The sequence below is a fragment of the Oncorhynchus gorbuscha genome, linkage group LG26 (genome assembly GCF_021184085.1).
Source record: "Oncorhynchus gorbuscha isolate QuinsamMale2020 ecotype Even-year linkage group LG26, OgorEven_v1.0, whole genome shotgun sequence".
Taxonomy (NCBI): domain Eukaryota; kingdom Metazoa; phylum Chordata; class Actinopteri; order Salmoniformes; family Salmonidae; genus Oncorhynchus; species Oncorhynchus gorbuscha.
The window spans coordinates 1368731-1390397 of NC_060198.1; the positions used below are offsets into that span (position 1 = coordinate 1368731).

The window sequence follows — 21667 nt, forward strand, 5'->3', positions numbered from 1 at the left end:
GAGAGAGAGAGAGAGAGAGAGAGAGAGAGAGAGAGAGAGAGAGAGAGAGAGGGAGGGAAGCGAGGGAGAGAGAGAGAGAGAGGGAAAGGGAGGGAAGCGAGGGAGAGAGAGAGAGAGAGGGAAAGGGAGAGAGAGAGAGGGAGAGAGAGAGAGAGGGAAAGGGAGGGAAGCGAGGGAGAAAAAAGAAAGAAAGGAAGTTTAACTTTCTTTCATCTCTTGTCACGTCACAAGTGACATCTACTCAACAACCTCTCTCTTTCACTGACATGATCCTGACATATATTCCTCTGAAATCCCTTTCAGAGTCCTACTTGCTACTTCTCATGCCAATGCGCAGCACTTTACTGGTCGTGTTAGTGAATAGGAGAAGACGGCCCAAGCTGATAGTTCAAAATAACACGATGTAAAAAGATCTCTATGCAATGCACACCAACAAACTTCAACAGAATAAAGGTATTTAAATAATATAATATAAAAATATCAGAATACACACATTTGCTACCAGAACTCAAACAGTGAGTGAATAGTCTTCTTCTCTTTTCAGGAGACAGCCCAACCCAAACACCTTTCAGTCCTTATCAATATCATGTCAATATCAAACTTGACTGGTCCGTCTGCTCAGTCGTGGTCCATCTTACAACTACACAAAACACAGTCTGACCTGATCTTGACCTCTCACTGCAGATGGGACAATTTAATTCTCCCCTTATTATCTGTGGTGAGTGCTATCCAGTATCCTTGAGACATCCCTACCCTAAACCCCTACCCTTACAATATCTTGTATTTAATGTATTTTACCATTATTTAACTAGGCAAGTCAGTTTAAGAACAAATTCTTATTTTCAATGACAGCCTAGGAACAGTGGGTTAACTGCCTGTTCAGGGGTAGAACAACAGATTCGTACCTTGTCAGCTCGGGGGTTTGAACTTCCAACCTTCCAGTTACTAGTCCAACACTCTAACCACTAGGCTACCCTGCCGCCCTTTTAATGCTGGGGTACGGCCATCCCAGGGATTGCAGATATCACAGACATATAATCTATCTGTGTCTTATTTTGTTGACCTTTGACGCCTCATCCCTTCACTGGCCTTATGTCCATTCCGTGCAGTCAAATCCATGGTGAGATTAGATTGGATTAAATGTGATGGTTGCCACGGTGACGGGCCCCCATCTTGAGTTTTGATGTGAGGCTGCTTCACGTCAAGGTTGTCTGTTATTGGCAGGATCATTTTACAGGTTGTGGGAAAACGTCTGCAGCATTGTCACATGGATCTGCGGTATTTTAGGTCATTGTCAATAGCATTGGTTTTGACTGGGATGGATTATTTGTGGCAAAGTATCGCCATCTAGTGTTTGGAATGAGAGGTGACAGTGAGTTGAAAACAAGGAAGAGCATTCAGTACATTTAGAGCAGTGGTGAAAAAAGTTCTCAAATCAAATTCTATTTGTCCCATGTGCCGAATACAACAGGCTGCTGCTGCACTCTGTTATTATCTATCATAGTCACTTTAATAACTCTACCTACATGTACATATTACCTCAATTATCTCAACACCAGTGCCCCCGCACATTGACTCTGTACCGGTACCCTCTGTATGTAGCCCAGCTATTGTTATTTACTGCTGCTCTTTAATTATTTGTTATTCTTATCTCTTACTTTTTTTTAGGTATTTTCTTAAAAATGCGTTGTTGGTTAAGGGCTCTGTTGTACCTGTTGTAAATCACTCAAATAAAAATAAGGGTCACCCAGTAAAATACTACTTGAGTAAAAGTATTTCGTTTTAAATATGTTGCTAAAATATACTTAAGTATCAAAACTTAAAGTATAAATCATTTCAAATTCCTTAGATTAAATAAACCAGACGGTACAATTTTATTTGTATTTTTTTAAATGTACGGATAGCCAGGGGCACACTCCAACACAGACATAATGTACAGATAGCCAGGGGCACACTCCAACACAGACATAATGTACAGATAGCCAGGGGCACACTCCAACACAGACATAATTTACAGATAGCCAGGGGCACACTCCAACACAGACATAATTTACAGATAGCCAGGGGCACACTCCAACACAGACATAATTTACAGATAGGGGCACACTCCAACACAGACATAATTTACAGATAGCCAGGGGCACACTCCAACACAGACATAATTTACGGATAGCCAGGGGCACACTCCAACACAGACATAATTTACAGATAGCCAGGGGCACACTCCAACACAGACATAATTTACAGATAGCCAGGGGCACACTCCAACACAGACATAATTTACAGATAGCCAGGGGCACACTCCAACACAGACATAATTTACAGATAGCCAGGGGCACACTCCAACACAGACATAATTTACAGATAGCCAGGGGCACACTCCAACACAGACATAATGTACGGATAGCCAGGGGCACACTCCAACACAGACATAATTTACAGATAGCCAGGGGCACACTCCAACACAGACATAATTTACAGATAGCCAGGGGCACACTCCAACACAGACATAATTTACAGATAGCCAGGGGCACACTCCAACACAGACATAATTTACAGATAGCCAGGGGCACACTCCAACACAGACATAATTTACAGATAGCCAGGGGCACACTCCAACACAGACATAATGTACAGATAGCCAGGGGCACACTCCAACACAGACATAATGTACGGATAGCCAGGGGCACACTCCAACACAGACATAATTTACAGATAGCCAGGGGCACACTCCAACACAGACATAATTTACAGATAGCCAGGGGCACACTCCAACACAGACATAATGTACGGATAGCCAGGGGCACACTCCAACACAGACATAATTTACAGATAGCCAGCGGCACACTCCAACACAGACATAATTTACAGATAGCCAGGGGCACACTCCAACACAGACATAATTTACAGATAGCCAGCGGCACACTCCAACACAGACATAATTTACAGATAGCCAGGGGCACACTCCAACACAGACATAATGTACGGATAGCCAGGGGCACACTCCAACACAGACATAATGTACAGATAGCCAGCGGCACACTCCAACACAGACATAATTTACAGATAGCCAGGGGCACACTCCAACACAGACATAATTTACAGATAGCCAGCGGCACACTCCAACACAGACATAATTTACAGATAGCCAGGGGCACACTCCAACACAGACATAATGTACAGATAGCCAGCGGCACACTCCAACACAGACATAATTTACAGATAGCCAGGGGCACACTCCAACACAGACATAATTTACAGATAGCCAGCGGCACACTCCAACACAGACATAATTTACAGATAGCCAGGGGCACACTCCAACACAGACATAATTTACAGATAGCCAGGGGCACACTCCAACACAGACATAATGTACAGATAGCCAGGGGCACACTCCAACACAGACATAATGTACAGATAGCCAGGGGCACACTCCAACACAGACATAATGTACAGATAGCCAGGGGCACACTCCAACACAGACATAATGTACAGATAGCCAGGGACACACTCCAACACAGACATAATGTACAGATAGCCAGGGGCACACTCCAACACAGACATAATGTACGGATAGCCAGGGACACACTCCAACACAGACATAATGTACAGATAGCCAGGGGCACACTCCAACACAGACATAATGTACGGATAGCCAGGGGCACACTCCAACACAGACATAATGTACAGATAGCCAGGGTCACACTCCAACACAGACATAATGTACAGATAGCCAGGGGCACACTCCAACACAGACATAATGTACAGATAGCCAGGGGCACACTCCAACACAGACATAATGTACAGATAGCCAGGGACACACTCCAACACAGACATAATGTACAGATAGCCAGGGTCACACTCCAACACAGACATAATGTACAGATAGCCAGGGTCACACTCCAACACAGACATAATGTACAGATAGCCAGGGTCACACTCCAACACAGACATCATTTACAAACAAACCATGTGTGTTTAGTGAGTCCACCAGATCAGAGGCAGTAGGGATGACCAGGCATATTTTCTTGATAAGTGCATGAATCAGATTATTTTCCCGTGCTGTTAAGCATTCAATGAGTACTTTTGGCTGTCAGGGAAAATGTATGGAGTAAAAAGTACACTCTTTGTAGTGAAGTAAAAGTAAAAAGTTAAATATAAATAGTAAAGTAAAGATACCCCCCCCAAAAAAACTTAAGTAGTACTTTAAATTATTTTTCCTTCAATAATTTACACTGGATAGCTGGTGGGAGGCTGGTGGGAGGAGCTATAGGAGGACACTCTCATTGTAATGGCCGGAATGTAAAAAAGGGAACTTGGTCAGACATGGGGTTTCCATATGCTTGATCTGTTCTATACAGTTCTATTTATTCCATTCCAGACATTACATGAGCCTGTCCTCCTATAGCTCCTCCCACCAGCCTGGATTAGAGCCACCATGCCCAGAAAGGACTCTTTGGTTTAGATATTACAGTAAGACCATTTTTTTAACTGATCCGCTTGTTACCATAACCAGCGTCCTCTTAAAGCACAATATCAAAACAGCATTACGCTTCATGTCCAAGACCTTTGGTTTCATTGAAAGTATCAAATTGCATATCTTTCTCACCAAACAGCCATAGTCAACCTGTTTGCTTTAATCACATCTGAACATATTTTACCTAAAGGCTTACTCATTTATGCCTTTGGCTGTTTATTGCCCCAAAGTCATTCATTGGCCAGATTTATTCAAAACATTCAAGTTTTATATTACTGCTATTCATGTTTTATATTACTGCCATTGTACAAAGTACAGATTCCTAGGCGAGACGTCAAAAACCTGTCAGTACTTGAGAACTGCTGGTAAAAGGTAGTTGAAGGGGCATTTGAAGTGAATGTGGTTTGGTTGATTCAATATGAAAAACCCATCTGGTGAGTTTAGTTCTGTTTATTATTTTGCTCTAAATATAAAGATATAAGATACACACGATTACTAGCCTAGTCAAAACGGCATGCTCTAGCCTTGGCTCAGACTTTTGTTGACAATGTATCGTATACAAGCTGACACCCATTATAATGTGTGCTTTATGTTTTTAATGTGTAAAAGTCAAGTCTAAACAGTGTTCAGATTACCCCTGGCAGACAACTTGTATACTATTCCATCCTTAAATGCACTAAATCCTTCCCTCTTTTGTGTCCAGAACGTACATTGGTTGTCATCGGCAACCTTGGAGCTATATCATGGGCTGCCCTGGAAGGAGGCGAAGAGAAGCCCCTGGGGACCACCAGACTCTGGGTTACTACAGGCACCATCTCAGGACGCCCCCTCTCTGTGGTAAACATGCCTGGTGCAGTAACCACCACCCAGAGCCAGGGGGTGCTACAGGTGAGTGTGGTGTGGCATGTGTCTGCCTTGTCATGCTGTGCTTGTGTCTGCCTTGACACACGTCCCAAGGATCCCAGATAGCAAGGACCCATGTTTTTGTGTCTGCTGTTTGTCTGTTTTGGATTTCTCTGTTGTTGTTTCTTGTTCTTATTTATGTTTTTCTCCGTAGAGTGTGTTGAGACTGGGTGAATCTCAATTGTACATCCTTGATTCCACCTGTCACATCCCCTTGCCACGTTCTGAAAATACATTGGAGGAACACCAGATCTTCTGCTCCAATCTGCTTTGAGAAGGAGACAAGGAGGGAGGACGTGAGGAATAAAGGAAATATAATTGAGTATTACCCACTGTGAAAGGCACTTCAAATAAATTGTGACAACTTATCTACAGGACTGGGCTATGGAGTGTCTGTCCCTGTCTGAGTGTTCCAAGGGGATCCACTCTTTCCTCCTGGTGGCGCCGTTGGGTCGTCTCACAGAGCAGGAGAGAAGAGGGGCTCAATGCATCCGAAGGATGTTCGGAGAGAGGGCCCATGGCTTCACTCAGGTCCTCTTTACCTACGAGCTGGAGCAGAAGGATAGTCTTGAGGATCTACTGAAGGAGAGAGAGGCCAAGAGGCTGATTGAGGAGTGCGGGGGACGTTTTCACGTCTGCCCAAAGAGCATTGGTGAAGAGCTGGAAGTCACAGGGTTACTGGGGAAGGTCGACTCCATTTTGGATCAGGGCACAGACCCCTGCTACACCGTGGAGATGCACCAAGAAGCTCAACCGCTATTGGTGGAGTTTAGGGAGCAGCTTAAGGGCCTATTGGATGGCTTTATCAGACTTAAGGAAAGGATCAATGAAAGGGAGATAATGCAAGTGAATGTGGAGAATTTGGAACACAGGATCTTCAGAGAGAAGCTAGCGAGGCTTCAAGATGAGCTCTTGTTGAAGCAGATGGAGAAAGAAAGAGACAGTGGCATGGAGGACGAGGCGCTAAGCTTTATATATGAGTTGGACAGGTTAGTTGACAAGCTTGCCCTAAAAAGAGTGAGAGCAGTCGAGGAGGACCATAAGAGCAGAGAGGACGTGCAGAGGTTTAGGGAGGAGTTGGGGAGGATGGTGGATGAAATGGTTACCAATCAGAAACACAAGCATAGACAGATGTGTCGGGAGAAGGGAGAAGAAGAGTGGGAGCTTCAGAACTTCAGGGAACAGCTAGAAAGACTGGAAAACAACATGAAAAAGACAGAGAAGAGAGGGGACAGGAAAGAGACGGGAGGGAAGGAGTTTGTGAAGGGGACAGGAAAGAGACGGGAGGGAAGGAGTTTGTGAAGGGGACAGGAAAGAGACGGGAGGGAAGGAGTTTGTGAAGGGGACAGGAAAGAGACGGGAGGGAAGGAGTTTGTGAAGGGGACAGGAAAGAGACGGGAGGGAAGGAGTTTGTGAAGGGGGCAGGTAAGAGAAGGGAGAAGGAGTTTGTGAATGGGGCAGGAAAGGGGGATGAGGGAGAGAGAGATTCCAGAGGGAAGCACGGAGGGAGGGTTTGACATGGGTCAACAGTTTAAAGGAATGATGCAGAACTTGGGGAATATCGGGAATATCAGGAAAAAGAGGAGAAGAGCTTGGAGGAAAGGAACATGTGATTAAAAGGGTGCTGGAAATTATCTATAGTTTCTAGCTATTGGCTACATTAATTTAATACATTATTTTTTATGGATGACATTCTATGATGCATTTTAAACAAATCAATGAATGTTGATGATATTGTGTGTCAGGTTGTTGCATGATAAACTGTTAAATATTTGTCATCATAGGACTAGAGAATAAACGAATAACTTTACCACGTATCATTCATTCATTAATCCTATGCTTACCATGCTGAACTTGAATTCAATAAAGATTCATCCAAATAATAGCAAAACAATACTGCACATCCATAATCACTTAGAAAGATGCAAATAATAGCAAAACAATACTGCACATCCATAATCACTTAGAAAGATGCAAATAATAGCAAAACAATACTGCACATCCATAATCACTTAGAAAGATGCAAATAATAGCAAAACAATACTGCACATCCATAATCATAATCACTTAGAAAGATGCAAATAATTGCACATCCATAATTTACATTTACATTTAAGTCAAAGATGCAAATAATCATAGAAATAAAACATTGTATCTCAGTGCTCCGCTGTCCTTGTGAGGGAGTTTGTTCCCCTCTGACCTGTACCTTTATATGTTTTATTTTACCATTATTTAACTATGGTCAAGTCAGTTATTGAGAGAACTTGGGAAGAACTAGAATTCTTAATTTACAATGACGGCACATCCTAATCACGACAAAACAATACTGCACATCCATAATCACTTAGAAAGATGATGCAAAACAATAGCACATCCATAATCCTTGATCAAACCAGGTACTAGAAAGAGTGACGCCTCTAATCACTGAAAGATGCAAATAATAGAATACTGTGATGCAAATAATCATAGAAATATATCCTATATCCCTGTACCACATTATTTAACTAGGCGCAGTGCTTATTTACCGCCGCAGCCTCTGAAGCGATGCAAAGATGGCGTCCTTGCAAAGAGTGGCTATCTGCAATGCACGTTTACTCAACTCTGTAGGACTGTCTTCTGGCCACCGTCGGGCTTGGTCGCTGCTTGCCTCGGCTAGACATGGAGAAACCTGTGCCACGGCGATCTTGGGGATACAACGGTGCAGGATAGGGGGCGACTTTGGCTGTTTGAGACCTGAAAATGCAGTGACATTGAGACTCACAGGTGAGAGAGGAAGGACTGTCTGGAGTTGGTGTCAGTGAACCTAGGTAGTAGTTTGTATCTATAGAAAGATATTTGTTTTGTCAATCATTCTGTAAATGTCGTTTTTGTGTTTTCATGTCGCGATCAGACATTCGACACTTGGTCGGTACAGCTGCAACAACAATGTGCAGTAGCTGGACGTGCATGATGTAACGTTAACTGTCCTCAAGCACAATATGGACATGACACAATCTACAGTGTCTGCACTGGTAGTTAACTAACTAGCTAGTCCGTATAGCTAGCTAGCTAGTACAGTACACTTCGAAATGCATTCTCATTATTTGTCGAGCTAGTTAGCTATGTCTAACACAGACATGCCAAACACCATTACCCAGAATGCTCTGCTTCAATACAAGGACAGAAGTTATGGCTCTTTGACGCAGCTCATATCTCCTTCTCCACAGGACTGAGGTCCCCCCATGTTGTCAGCAGTAGTCACTCCTTCCACACCAGCTGCTCCTCAGCTAACAAACAGGACTTGTATGATGTTCTGGGGGTGCCTCGCACAGCCACTCAGAAAGAGATCAAGAAAGCCTACTATCAGGTGAGAGGGTTGTCTATTAGGAGAGCCTGCACCTGTAGCTCTGTTGCTGTGTGGGTTGTTGTTGCAGAAATATAGGCCTAGACTGTTGTCATTATGGAGTTCTAGAATGTTCATGAACATTGATTCAAACTTCATTTGTAAACATTGAAATAGTACATGGCCTTGCCCAGTGAAATCAGCTGGGTAGGCTATATAATACCATTGGTCTATCCTATTCCAGATGGCTAAGAAGTACCACCCAGACACCAACCAGGATGACCCTCAGGCCAAGGAGAAGTTTGCCAAGCTGGCAGAAGCCTACGAGGTAGGCATTCAATTGGTCCCTGGCATCAATTGGTCCTGCATGTTTTCGACTGGCCAATAATTACATTTCCAATATAGCAAAATGCTCTACCAAGCCAGGCATAGGATCTGATGAGGAGCTGACCCTAGATCTGTACCTATTTGAGCAACTTCTAGTCTCTTCTATATTATCTGTAGATTGACAGTGACACACAACCCCTTATCAATGACTGGGATATTGTTCCTGATGCTGTTCCCCCAAGGTGCTGAGTGACGAGGTCAAGAGGAAGCAGTATGACACGTACGGAGCGGCAGGCTTCGACCCCAGCCAGACGGGAGGGGGGGCCGGGGGACAGCAGTACTGGAGGGCCGGGGGGGCCAGCGTCGACCCAGAGGAAATGTTCAGGAAGATCTTCGGGGAGTTCACAGGAGCGCAGGGTTTCGGAGACTTCAACAGCATGTTTGAACAGAGGCCAGAGGTGTGGTTATATGTACATATATATATATATACATGTTATAACAGATTAATAACCCGGTTATAACATGTTTCATGATTCGGTATAATTGGTAGAATGTACAAGTTCTAATGCACAGCAACGTTACATGATTTCATGTGAATGTTTAGAGCGTGTTCAGTTATTCATATTCAGTCATATGTTTAGAGCGTGTTCAGTTATTCATATTCAGCCATATGTTTAGAGCGTGTTCAGTTATTCATATTCAGCCATATGTTTAGCGTGAGTTATTCATATTCAGCCATATGTTTGCTGCTCAGTTATTCATATTCAGCCATATGTTTAGAGCGTGCTCAGTTATTCATATTCAGCCATATGTTTAGAGCGTGTTCAGTTATTCATATTCAGCCATATGTTTAGAGCGTGCTCAGTTATTCATATTCAGCCATATGTTTAGTTATTCATATTCAGCGTGCTCAGTTATTCATATTCAGCCATATGTTTAGAGCGTGCTCAGTTATTCATATTCAGCCATATGTTTAGAGCGTGCTCAGTTATTCATATTCAGCCATATGTTTAGAGCGTGCTCAGTTATTCATATTCAGCCATATGTTTAGAGCGTGCTCAGTTATTCATATTCAGCCATATGTTTAGAGCGTGTTCAGTTATTCATATTCAGCCATATGTTTAGAGCGTGCTCAGTTATTCATATTCAGCCATATGTTTAGAGCGTGCTCAGTTATTCATATTCAGCCATATGTTTAGAGCGTGCTCAGTTATTCATATTCAGCCATATGTTTAGAGCGTGTTCAGTTATTCATATTCAGCCATATGTTTAGAGCGTGCTCAGTTATTCATATTCAGCCATATGTTTAGAGCGTGCTCAGTTATTCATATTCAGCCATATGTTTTAATCTAACTCTTTCTCCCTCGCTCTCACACCTTATTACCTTCCCCATTTTTCTCCCACTATACCTCCGTCTTTTTACCCTTTTCTCTCTCTCCCCTTTCCTGTCTCTCTGTTCCCTCCCTCTTTCTCTCCCCTTTCCTGTCTCTCTGTTCCCTCCCTCTCTCTCTCCCCTTTCCTGTCTCTCTGTTCCCTCCCTCTCTCTCAGTTTGTGATGGAGCTGACGTTCACCCAGGCAGCTAAGGGAGTGAACAAGGAGATGACAGTGAACCTGGACGATGCCTGTCAGAGATGTGACGGTAAAGGTAGCGAGCCAGGAACCAAGGTCCAGCACTGTCACTACTGTAACGGCACCGGCATGGTGAGTGGTGTCAACCTACTGTCACTACTGTAACGGCACCGGCATGGTGAGTGGTGTCAACCTACTGTCACTGTAACGGCACCGGCATGGTGAGTGGTGTCAACCTACTGTCACTACCACCGGCATGGTGAGTGGTGTCACTGTCACTACCTACTGTCACTACTGTAACGGCACCGGCATGGTGAGTGGTGCAACCCACTGTCACTACTGTAACGGCACCGGCATGGTGAGTGGTGTCAACCTGTCACTACTGTCACTACTGTAACGGCATGGTGGTGTCAACCTACTGTCACTACTGTAACGGCACCGGCATGGTGAGTGGTGTCAACCTACTGTCACTACTGTACGGCACCGGCATGGTGAGTGGTGTCAACCCACTGTCACTACTGTAACGGCATGGTGAGTGGTGTCAACCCACTGTCACTACGGCACCGGCTGTAACGGCATGGTGAGTGGTGTCAACCCACTGTCACTACTGTAACGGCATGGTGAGTGGTGTCAACCCACTGTCACTACTGTAACGGCATGGTGAGTGGTGTCACTGTCACTACTGTAACGGCATGGTGAGTGGTGTCACTACTGTCACTACTGTAACGGCATGGTGAGTGGTGTCAACCCTACTGTCACTACAACGGCATGGTGAGTGGTGTCAACCTACTGTCACTACTGTAACGGCATGGTGAGTGGTGTCAACCCACTGTCACTACGGCATGGTGAGTGGTGTCAACCTACTGTCACTACTGTAACGGCACCGGCATGGTGAGTGGTGTCAACCTACTGTCACTACTGTAACGGCACCGGCATGGTGAGTGGTGTCAACCCACTGTCACTACTGTAACTGTCACTACCGGCATGGTGAGTGGTGTCAACCCACTGTCACTACTGTAACGGCACCGGCATGGTGAGTGGTGTCAACCCACTGTCACTACTGTAAACGGCATGGTGAGTGGTGTCAACCCACTGTCACTACATGGTGAGTGGTGTCAACCCACTGTCACTACTGTAACGGCATGGTGAGTGGTGTCAACCCACTGTCACTACTGTAACGGCATGGTGAGTGGTGTCAACCCACTGTCACTACTGTAACGGCTCCGGCATGGTGAGTGGTGTCAACCTACTGTCACTACCGGCATGGTGAGTGGTGTCAACCTACTGTCACTACTGTAACGGCACCGGCATGGTGAGTGGTGTCAACCTACTGTCACTACTGTAACGGCACCGGCATGGTGAGTGGTGTCAACCTACTGTCACTACTGTAACGGCACCGGCATGGTGAGTGGTGTCAACCTACTGTCACTACTGTAACGGCACCGGCATGGTGAGTGGTGTCAACCTACTGTCACTACTGTAACGGCTCCGGCATGGTGAGTGGTGTCAACCTACTGTCACTACTGTAACGGCATGGTGAGTGGTGTCAACCTACTGTCACGATCAGGGACCAGGGCCTGTATTCCCAAAGCGTTACACAATGATTTATTATGATTTAAAAGGCGAAACTGATCCTAGATCAGAACTGCTACTTTGAGTACAGGCCCTGATGTTTTACATGGTTGTCTCCACCATGACCGTATCCCTTTTATAAAACAGACATCTCAGGGAGGCAGTGGCTATTCTAAATTCACTATCTATTCCATTTACTTCAGAGCTTAAATCTTTTGATCCGCACTCCCATAACGTAAGGCACTTTTATTATCATTATAGTGTAGTAATATCCATGTTAAAAATGTCTGATCATCTTAATGTTGGTCTCTGTGCTTCCCCCTGTAGGAGTCTATAAACACCGGTCCCTTCATGATGCGCTCAACGTGTCGACGCTGTGGTGGGCGGGGCTCCATCGTGACCACGCCCTGTGTGATGTGTCGCGGCTCGGGGCAGACCAAACAGAGACAGACCGTCACCGTGCCTGTACCCGCAGGTGAGAGAGAGGGGTGTGAGAGAGAGAGACACTGAGTGACAGTGTGTCTCTGGCTGGGCCATGATACGAGGAGACAATTGTTCAATGATGTGATGAAAATGCAGGTTGACTTCAGACATGGACTGATGTTGTTTTACACTGGTGTCTTGCAGGAGTAGACAATGGACAGACTGTACGAATGCCAGTGGGGAAGAAGGAAGTCCACATCACATTTAGAGTAAGTGTGGACAGCATTTAGCTAGTTGTTTAGCCTCCCCTTCACTGAGCTCCCAGACATCAGTTATACGACAGTATGCTTTTGCTTTCTCTTTGGGAGTTTGGGTGTGTAGATATGTGAAGGATTATTCATGTCAGTCCATGTTTGATTGATTGTGGTTCTGATGATCCAGCTTGGCTTTGCCTGACCCACCTGAAGCCTTACTAATATTCTGGAGACCTGTCCACTATGAAAAAACATTGGGGAAACAATTGTATTTTTCTAATTTGTGAGACACTTATTATGACAGTTATATTTGTGATGGTTCTGATGGTCTGGTATCTCCTTCTCTCCAGGTCCAGAGGAGTCCAGTGTTCAGACGTGATGGGATCAACATCCACTCTGATGTCCACATCTCTGTAGCCCAGGCTATTCTGGGGGGCTCTGCTAGAGCACAGGGACTCTACAACACCATAGATATACAGGTGGGAGAAAGAGTTAGATCTCTGTAGGCCAGGCTATACTGGGGGGTTCTGCCTGGGCACAGGGACTCTACAACACCATAGCTATACAGGTGGGAGAAAGAGTTAGATCTCTGTAGGCCAGGCTATACTGGGGGGTTCTGCCTGGGCACAGGGACTCTACAACACCATAGATATACAGGTGGGAGGAAGAGTTAGATCTCTGTAAGCCAGGCTATACTGGGGGGCTCTGCCTGGGCACAGGGACTCTACAACACCATAGCTATACAGGTGGGAGGAAGAGTTAGATCTCTGTAGGCCAGGCTATACTGGGGGGCTCTGCCTGGGCACAGGGACTCTACACACACTCACGTCCAGTTTGTAGGTACACCACACTGTTCACCAAACTGAATCGCTCCTACAAACAGTGAGTCACGTGGCTGTGGCTTGTTGTATAAAGCAGGCAGAAGGGCATCAAGGCATTGATTTTCTGTTGGATTAAACGTTAGACTTAAAAAGGAGTGACCTTAAGGGACTTTGAGTGTGGTATGATCGGCGGTGCCAGGCGCACCGGATCCAGTATCTCAGAAACGTCCGCCCTCCTGGGCTTTTCACGCACAACGGTGTGACAAACAAAAAACATCCAGTCAGCGGCAGTCTAGTCGGCTGAAACAGCTCGATGATGCGAGAGGTCGAAAGGAGAATAGCAAGAATTGTGCACACTATCAGGCGTGCCACAAACATACAAATAACGGCGCAGGACGGCATCTTGGAACGCACAAATCATTGGTCCTTGTCACCGATGGGCTATTGCAGCAGACGACCACACCAGGTTCCACTCCTATCAACTAAAGATAGGAAAGGCAGCTCCTGTGGGCATGTGAACACTGGACACATGAGGAGTGGAGAAACATCACCTGGTACATGACAGCGAGTTCAGTTTAGTTGAGTGGCCTGGACAGTCCCCAGACCTCAACCCTACAGGGCATCTTTGAGATGAGATGGAATGAGATGTTTGCAGCATGAATGTGCCACCAGTCTAATCTGCAGTAACTGCATAATGCCATCGCGTCGGCATGGACCAACATCCTTGTGGGACGTTTCTGACACATTGTAGAATACCCCGAAGAATTCAGGCTGTTCTGGAGGCAAAAGAGGGGTCTGACCCGGTACGAGGTGAGTGTATACAGGTGTGAGGGAGGGAAAAGGGGGGTCTGGCCCTGTACGAGGTGAGTGTATACAGGTGTGAGGGAGGGAAAAGGGGGGTCTGACCCGGTACGAGGTGAGTGTATACAGGTGTGAGGAAGGGAAGATGGATGGAGCCAAATACAGGACCATTCTGGAAGAAAACCTGATGGAGTCTGCAAAAGACCTGAGACTGGGATGGAGATTTGTCTTCCAACAAGACAATGATCCAAAACATAAAGCAAAATCTACAATGGAATGGTTCAAAAATAAACATATCCAGGTGTTAGAATGGCCAAGTCAAAGTCCAGACCTGAATCCAATCGAGAATCTGTGGAAAGAACTGAAAACTGCTGTTCACAAATGCTCTCCATCCAACCTCACTGAGCTCGAGCTTTTTTGCAAGGAGGAATGGGAGAAAATTTCACTCTCGATGTGCAAAACTGATAGAGACATACCCCAAGTGACTTACAGCTGTAATCGCAGCAAAAGGTGACGCTACAAAGTATTAACTTAAGGGGGCTGAATAATTTTGCACGCCCAATTTTTCAGTTTTTGATTTGTTAAAAAAGTTTGAAATATCCAATAAATGTCGTTCCACTTCATGATTGTGTCCCACTTGTTGTTGATTCTTCACAAAAAAATACATTTTTATATCTTTATGTTTGAAGCCTGAAATGTGGCAAAAGGTCGCAAAGTTCAAGGGGGCCGAATACCTTCGCAGGGCACTGTATTTCATTACCACGTCTTTCAATCTTACAACCATCTGGATATATGACATTAGATACCCGTTATACTGACCTCGTCAATCTGACAACCATCTGGATACCCGTTATACTGACCTCGTCAATCTGACAACCATCTGGATATATGACATTAGATACCCGTTATACTGACCTAGTCAATCTGACAACCATCTGGATATATGACATTAGATACCCGTTATACTGACCTCGTCAATCTGACAACCATCTGGATACCCGTTATACTGACCTAGTCAATCTGACAACCATCTGGATACCCGTTATACTGACCTAGTCAATCTGACAACCATCTGGATACCCGTTATACTGACCTCGTCAATCTGACAACCATCTGGATATATGACATTAGATACACGTTATACTGACCTCGTCAATCTGACAACCATCTGGATACCCGCTATACTGACCTAGTCAATCTGACAACCATCTGGATATATGACATTAGATACCCGTTATACTGACCTCGTCAATCTGACAACCATCTGGATACCCGTTATACTGACCTCGTCAATCTGACAACCATCTGGATATATGACATTAGATACCCGTTATACTGACCTCGTCAATCTGACAACCATCTGGATATATGACATTAGATACCCGTTATACTGACCTAGTCAATCTGACAACCATCTGGATATATGACATTAGATACCCGTTATACTGACCTCGTCAATCTGACAACCATCTGGATATATGACATTAGATACCCGTTATACTGACCTCGTCAATCTGACAACCATCTGGATGCCCGTTATACTGACCTAGTCAATCTGACAACCATCTGGATATATGACATTAGATACCCGTTATACTGACCTCGTCAATCTGACAACCATCTGGATATATGACATTAGATACCCGTTATACTGACCTAGTCAATCTGACAACCATCTGGATACCCGTTATACTGACCTAGTCAATCTGACAACCATCTGGATACCCGTTATACTGACCTAGTCAATCTGACAACCATCTGGATACCCGTTATACTGACCTAGTCAATCTGACAACCATCTGGATATATGACATTAGATACCCGTTATACTGACCTCGTCAATCTGACAACCATCTGGATATATGACATTAGATACCCGTTATACTGACCTCGTCAATCTGACAACCATCTGGATATATGACATTAGATACCCGTTATACTGACCTCGTCAATCTGACAACCATCTGGATATATGACATTAGATACCCGTTATACTGACCTCGTCAATCTGACAACCATCTGGATACCCGTTATACTGACCTCGTCAAGCTGACAACCATCTGGATATATGACATTAGATACCCGTTATACTGACCTCGTCAATCTGACAACCATCTGGATATATGACATTAGATACCCGTTATACTGACCTCGTCAATCTGACAACCATCTGGATATATGACATTAGATACCCGTTATACTGACCTCGTCAATCTGACAACCATCTGGATATATGACATTAGATACCCGTTATACTGACCTAGTCAATCTGACAACCATCTGGATACCCGTTATACTGACCTCGTCAATCTGACAACCATCTGGATATATGACATTAGATACCCGTTATACTGACCTAGTCAATCTGACAACCATCTGGATACCCGTTATACTGACCTAGTCAATCTGACAACCATCTGGATATATGACATTAGATACCCGTTATACTGACCTCGTCAATCTGACAACCATCTGGATATATGACATTAGATACCCGTTATACTGACCTCGTCAATCTGACAACCATCTGGATATATGACATTAGATACCCGTTATACTGACCTCGTCAATCTGACAACCATCTGGATATATGACATTAGATACCCGTTATACTGACCTCGTCAATCTGACAACCATCTGGATACCACCTTATCTGACATCTTGACATTAGATACCCAACCAGTGGGACAATCTGACAACCATCTGGATATATGACATTAGATACCCGTTATACTGACCTCGTCAATCTGACAACCATCTGGATATATGACATTAGATACCCGTTATACTGACCTCGTCAATCTGACAACCATCTGGATATATGACATTAGATACCCGTTATACTGACCTAGTCAATCTGACAACCATCTGGATATATATCTGACATCTAGATACCCGTTATACTGACCTAGTCAATCTGACAACCATCTGGATACCCGTTATATGACCTAGTCAATCTGACAACCATCTGGATACCCGTTATATGAGTCAATCTGACAACCATCTGGATACCCGTTATACTGACCTAGTCAATCTGACAACCATCTGGATATATGACATTAGATACCCGTTATACTGACCTCGTCAATCTGACAACCATCTGGATATATGACATTAGATACCCGTTATACTGACCTAGTCAATCTGACAACCATCTGGATATATGACATTAGATACCCGTTATACTGACCTAGTCAATCTGACAACCATCTGGATACCCGTTATACTGAATCAATCTGACAACCATCTGGATACCCGTTATACTGACCTAGTCAATCTGACAACCATCTGGATACCCGTTATACTGACCTAGTCAATCTGACAACCATCTGGATACCCGTTATACTGACCTAGTCAATCTGACAACCATCTGGATATATGACATTAGATACCCTGTTCAATCTGACAACCATCTGACTGACCCTACCCGTTATACTGACCTAGTCAATCTGACAACCATCTGGATATATGACATTAGATACCCGTTATACTGACCTAGTCAATCTGACAACCATCTGGATATATGACATTAGATACCCGTTATACTGACCTAGTCTTGCTTGTCCAAGCTGAAGGGTCTACTTGGCTTGTGTCGCTAGACACACTGGCAGATGTGAAAAGAGACTGGATTGACCGAACCACTGCCCTCTGTTTTGTAGATCCCTCCAGGTTGCCAGGCCGACCAGAAGATCCGTCTTCAGGGAAAGGGGATCCAGAGGATGAACAGCTATAGTTATGGAGATCACTACGTTCACATCAAGATCAGAGTACCTAAGTAAGAGAGAAAGAACACACAGAGACATGTGCGGGGACACACACTCCCAGAAACACACACATCAAATCTAGTTTTATTGGTCACATACACAGATTTACAGATGTTATCGACAGAGAAGCAAAATGCTTGTGTTTCTAGCTCCAACAGTGCAGTAATACCTAACGATACAATATGAAACACATAATACACACATGAACTATAGGAACGTCCCATAGGAACGAGAAACAGGGTGGAGTGTCTGTCAGTGCCATCTTGTAGAGGGTCTGACGTTACCACAGACCCGTTCACATTACTCTGCATGGATTTGTGTGACTGCTGCTTTCCCCTTTTCACGGTTAGAATAGCGTGTTATTAACCCTCCCTCTGGTCTTCTACCACTGTAGGAAGTTAACCCGTCGACAGCGCTCCCTGCTGCTGAGTTATGCAGAGGAGGAGACTGACGTGGAGGGGACTGTCAACGGAGTCACTGCTGCTGCCACAGGTAGGTTGTTTATACCTGGGAATTATATCGTTCCACATCACCTTGTCTTCTCCTGCCACTGCTAGCCTGTCCCCTCTCAACACACACACATTTTAAATGCTTTACTTAATCTACAAATCACATTACAGCAAATAAGGATTCAAACGTTTCAAACGCACACAAGTGTTAAAACACGCAAACATGGGTCGTATTTGGGCTGATGCATGTAGTACCTGTTTTTGTCCAGGTGGGGGCAGGAGTGGTCAGAGCTCTGAGTCTGGGGCAGGACAGGGCAGAACAGAGGGGCAGGAGAAGAAGAAAGAAGAAGAAGAGGAGGACGGCATCCTTTCCAAAATAAAGAAAATGTTTAGCTGACAGCCACACCTCAGGTAGGACCCCCCCACCCCAACACCCTAAACACTAGCTGTGTAATGTGTGTTAGTCTAACTAGACCATGTATACTATACCTTCAGAATACACACACACTAACATATACACTTCTCCAACCTGCGGTGTGGCTGTTCTATAGTACATTGGTTCCTATAGTACAGTGGTTCCTATAGTACAGTGGTTCCTATAGTACAGTGGTTCCTATAGTGCAGTGGTTCCTATAGTGCAGTGGTTCCTATAGTGCAGTGGTTCCTATAGTGCAGTGGTTCCTATAGTGCAGTGGTTCCCAACCTGCGGTGTGGCTGTTCTATAGTACAGTGGTTCCTATAGTACCGTGGTTCCTATAGTACAGTGGTTCTATAGTACAGTGGTTCCCAACCTGCGGTGTGGCTGTTCTATAGTACAGTGGTTCCCAAACTGTGGGGTGGGCACTCTCTAGGGGTCGTCAGGGAGGCCGCGGGTATACATCACATTAATATACATTAGACATGGAAAAATTAATAGAATTGCAAGACAATTAGCTTTAAATCTGCAAATGTCAGAATACACACACACTCTAACAGATCACTCCTCCAACCTGCAGTGTGGCTGTCCTATAGTAGATAGTATATAGGTCTAGATATACCTGCTGCTCATTCCTCTGCTTAGGTCTGTTCTATAGAACCAGCCTCACACCTGTAGATGTCTCCCACCAACCCTGGCTAATATAGTCACATTTGGAAGCATTTGTCTGACCTCGTCCCCCCCCCCCCCCCCCCCCATTTCCTCTCCCCAGGTGAGAGATCAACAGGACAATAATGGGAGAAGGTAAGCGACTGGCACTCCGTCCCGCTCACTCCCCTGCCTCACCTACCGCCTGGATAGAGGGAGGTAGAGAATTTGAGGGGTTTGGATTTGTTGTAAGATCATCCATTTAGACACGGAACGGGCCACCAAGAAAGCCAAGCCCTGCCACACACTGTTCAGTCCCAAATGACACAGGTGTTGGGTTGAGGAACTAAAAACTTGTTTTACCTGGAGGGGATTCAAAATGGACGTCAGCAAGGAGGACAGGAGAAGATTTGCAAAGAGAAGCGAAGACAATAATTTGAGAAAGCTTTTCACAATGAGTGTGTTTCAGATACACAAATTCTGCACAGATGATCAGGACCTGTATTCAGAGTAGGAGTGCTGATCTAGGATCAGTTCCCCGTTGTCCATTCATTTTAATCTGAGGCAGATTAAATCTATGAGACACTTTATGAATACGGGCCCTGATTTTACAATGGCTGGTCTGGAGAAGTGTCTCAGGAACCACGTCCATAAGAGAGTGTTTGTATAATCTGTGCAGAATGTGTCTAGAACACACCCATTGGCATCATGTTGTGGTCTAATAAAGGCTGATGCATTTAGTTGTATTGTCATTGTGGTGTTGTATGTGTAAGGGACAACACAGCTGTGCAAGACTTTGTTAAAAAAATATTGAAGCTGTAATACAACTTCATCAGACATAAAAAATGCTTAATTGTGGTAAATGGAGTTGATAATCGTAGTTGTATCAGTGCATCTCTAAACCCTTTTGGAGTACAGTATAGGTGGACCATGTTTTATTTATTTGGCAGCAATCAGAAAACATAGTAACAAAGTAGTAGATATACTACACTGCTCAAAATAAATGGAACACTAAAATAACATCCTAGATCTGAATGAATGAAATATTCTTATTAAATACTTTTTTCTTTACATAGTTGAATGTGCTGACAACAAAATCACACAAATTATCAATGGAGTCACACTCTAAATTAAAGTGGAAAACCACACTACAGGCTGATCCAACTTTGATGTAATGTCCTTAAATCAAGTCAAAATGAGGCTCAGTAGTGTGTGTGGCCTCAACGTGCCTGTATGACCTCCCTATAACGCCTGGGCATGCTCCTGATGAGGTGGCGGATTGTCTCCTGAGGGATCTCCTTCCAGACCTGGACTAAAGCATCTGCCAACTCCTGGACAGTCTGTGGTGCAACGTGGCGTTGGTGGATGGAGCAAGACATGATGTCCCAGATGTGCTCAATTGGATTCAGGTCTGGGGTACGGGCGGGCCAGTCCATAGCATTAATGCCTTCCTCTTGCAGGAACTGCTGACTAATTCCAGCCACATGAGGTCTAGCATTGTCTTGCATTAGGAGGAACCCAGGGCCAACCGCACCAGCATATGGTCTCACAAGGGGTCTGAGGATCTCATCTCGGTACCTAATGGCAGTCGGGCTACCTCTGGCGAGCATATGGAGGACGGTGCGTCCCCCCAAAGAAATGCCACCCCACACCATGACTGACCCACCGCCAAACCGGTCATGCTGGAGGATGTTGCAGGCAGCAGAACGTTCTCCACGGCGTCTCCAGACTGTCATGTCTGTCACGTGCTCAGTGTGAACCTGCTTTCATCTGTAAAGAGCACAGGGCGCCAGTGGCAAATTGGCCAATCTTGGTGTTCTCTGGCAAATGCCAAACATCCTGCACAGTGTTGGGCTGTAAGCACAACCCCCACCTGTGGACGTCGGGCCCTCATACCACCCTCATGGAGTCTGTTTCTGAC

General features: G+C 44.8%; 2 protein-coding genes across 2 annotated transcripts; both read left to right on the forward strand.

The window, feature by feature from the left end:
- Positions 1–4776: 4776 nt before the first annotated feature.
- Positions 4777–7190, forward strand: LOC124016290 (GTPase IMAP family member 4-like). The gene is made up of 3 exons (XM_046331837.1): positions 4777–4911; positions 5181–5365; positions 5756–7190. The coding sequence occupies exons 1-3, from the start codon at positions 4896–4898 to the stop codon at positions 6680–6682; spliced, it is 1128 nt and encodes a 375-aa protein (XP_046187793.1). The 5' UTR covers positions 4777–4895; the 3' UTR covers positions 6683–7190.
- Positions 7191–7932: 742 nt separating this feature from the next.
- On the forward strand, positions 7933–20498 carry dnaja3b (DnaJ heat shock protein family (Hsp40) member A3b). Its single transcript, XM_046331964.1, has 12 exons — positions 7933–8143; positions 8587–8726; positions 8947–9030; positions 9272–9487; positions 10579–10731; positions 12499–12646; positions 12799–12863; positions 13199–13327; positions 18130–18245; positions 18629–18726; positions 18953–19094; positions 19871–20498. The coding sequence occupies exons 1-11, from the start codon at positions 7933–7935 to the stop codon at positions 19078–19080; spliced, it is 1488 nt and encodes a 495-aa protein (XP_046187920.1). The 3' UTR covers positions 19081–19094; positions 19871–20498.
- The last annotated feature ends 1169 nt before the right edge of the window (positions 20499–21667 follow it).

Coding starts and splice junctions, on each gene's coding strand:
- LOC124016290 (XM_046331837.1), top strand. Junction 5,366..5,755: donor AGAGCCAGGGGGTGCTACAG/GTGAGTGTGGTG, acceptor ACTTATCTACAG/GACTGGGCTATGGAGTGTCT.
- dnaja3b (XM_046331964.1), top strand. CDS start 7,933: ATGGCGTCCTTGCAAAGAGTGGCTATCTGCAATGCACGTTTACTCAAC. Junction 9,031..9,271: donor AGCTGGCAGAAGCCTACGAG/GTAGGCATTCAA, acceptor TGTTCCCCCAAG/GTGCTGAGTGACGAGGTCAA. Junction 13,328..18,129: donor ACAACACCATAGATATACAG/GTGGGAGAAAGA, acceptor TCTGTTTTGTAG/ATCCCTCCAGGTTGCCAGGC.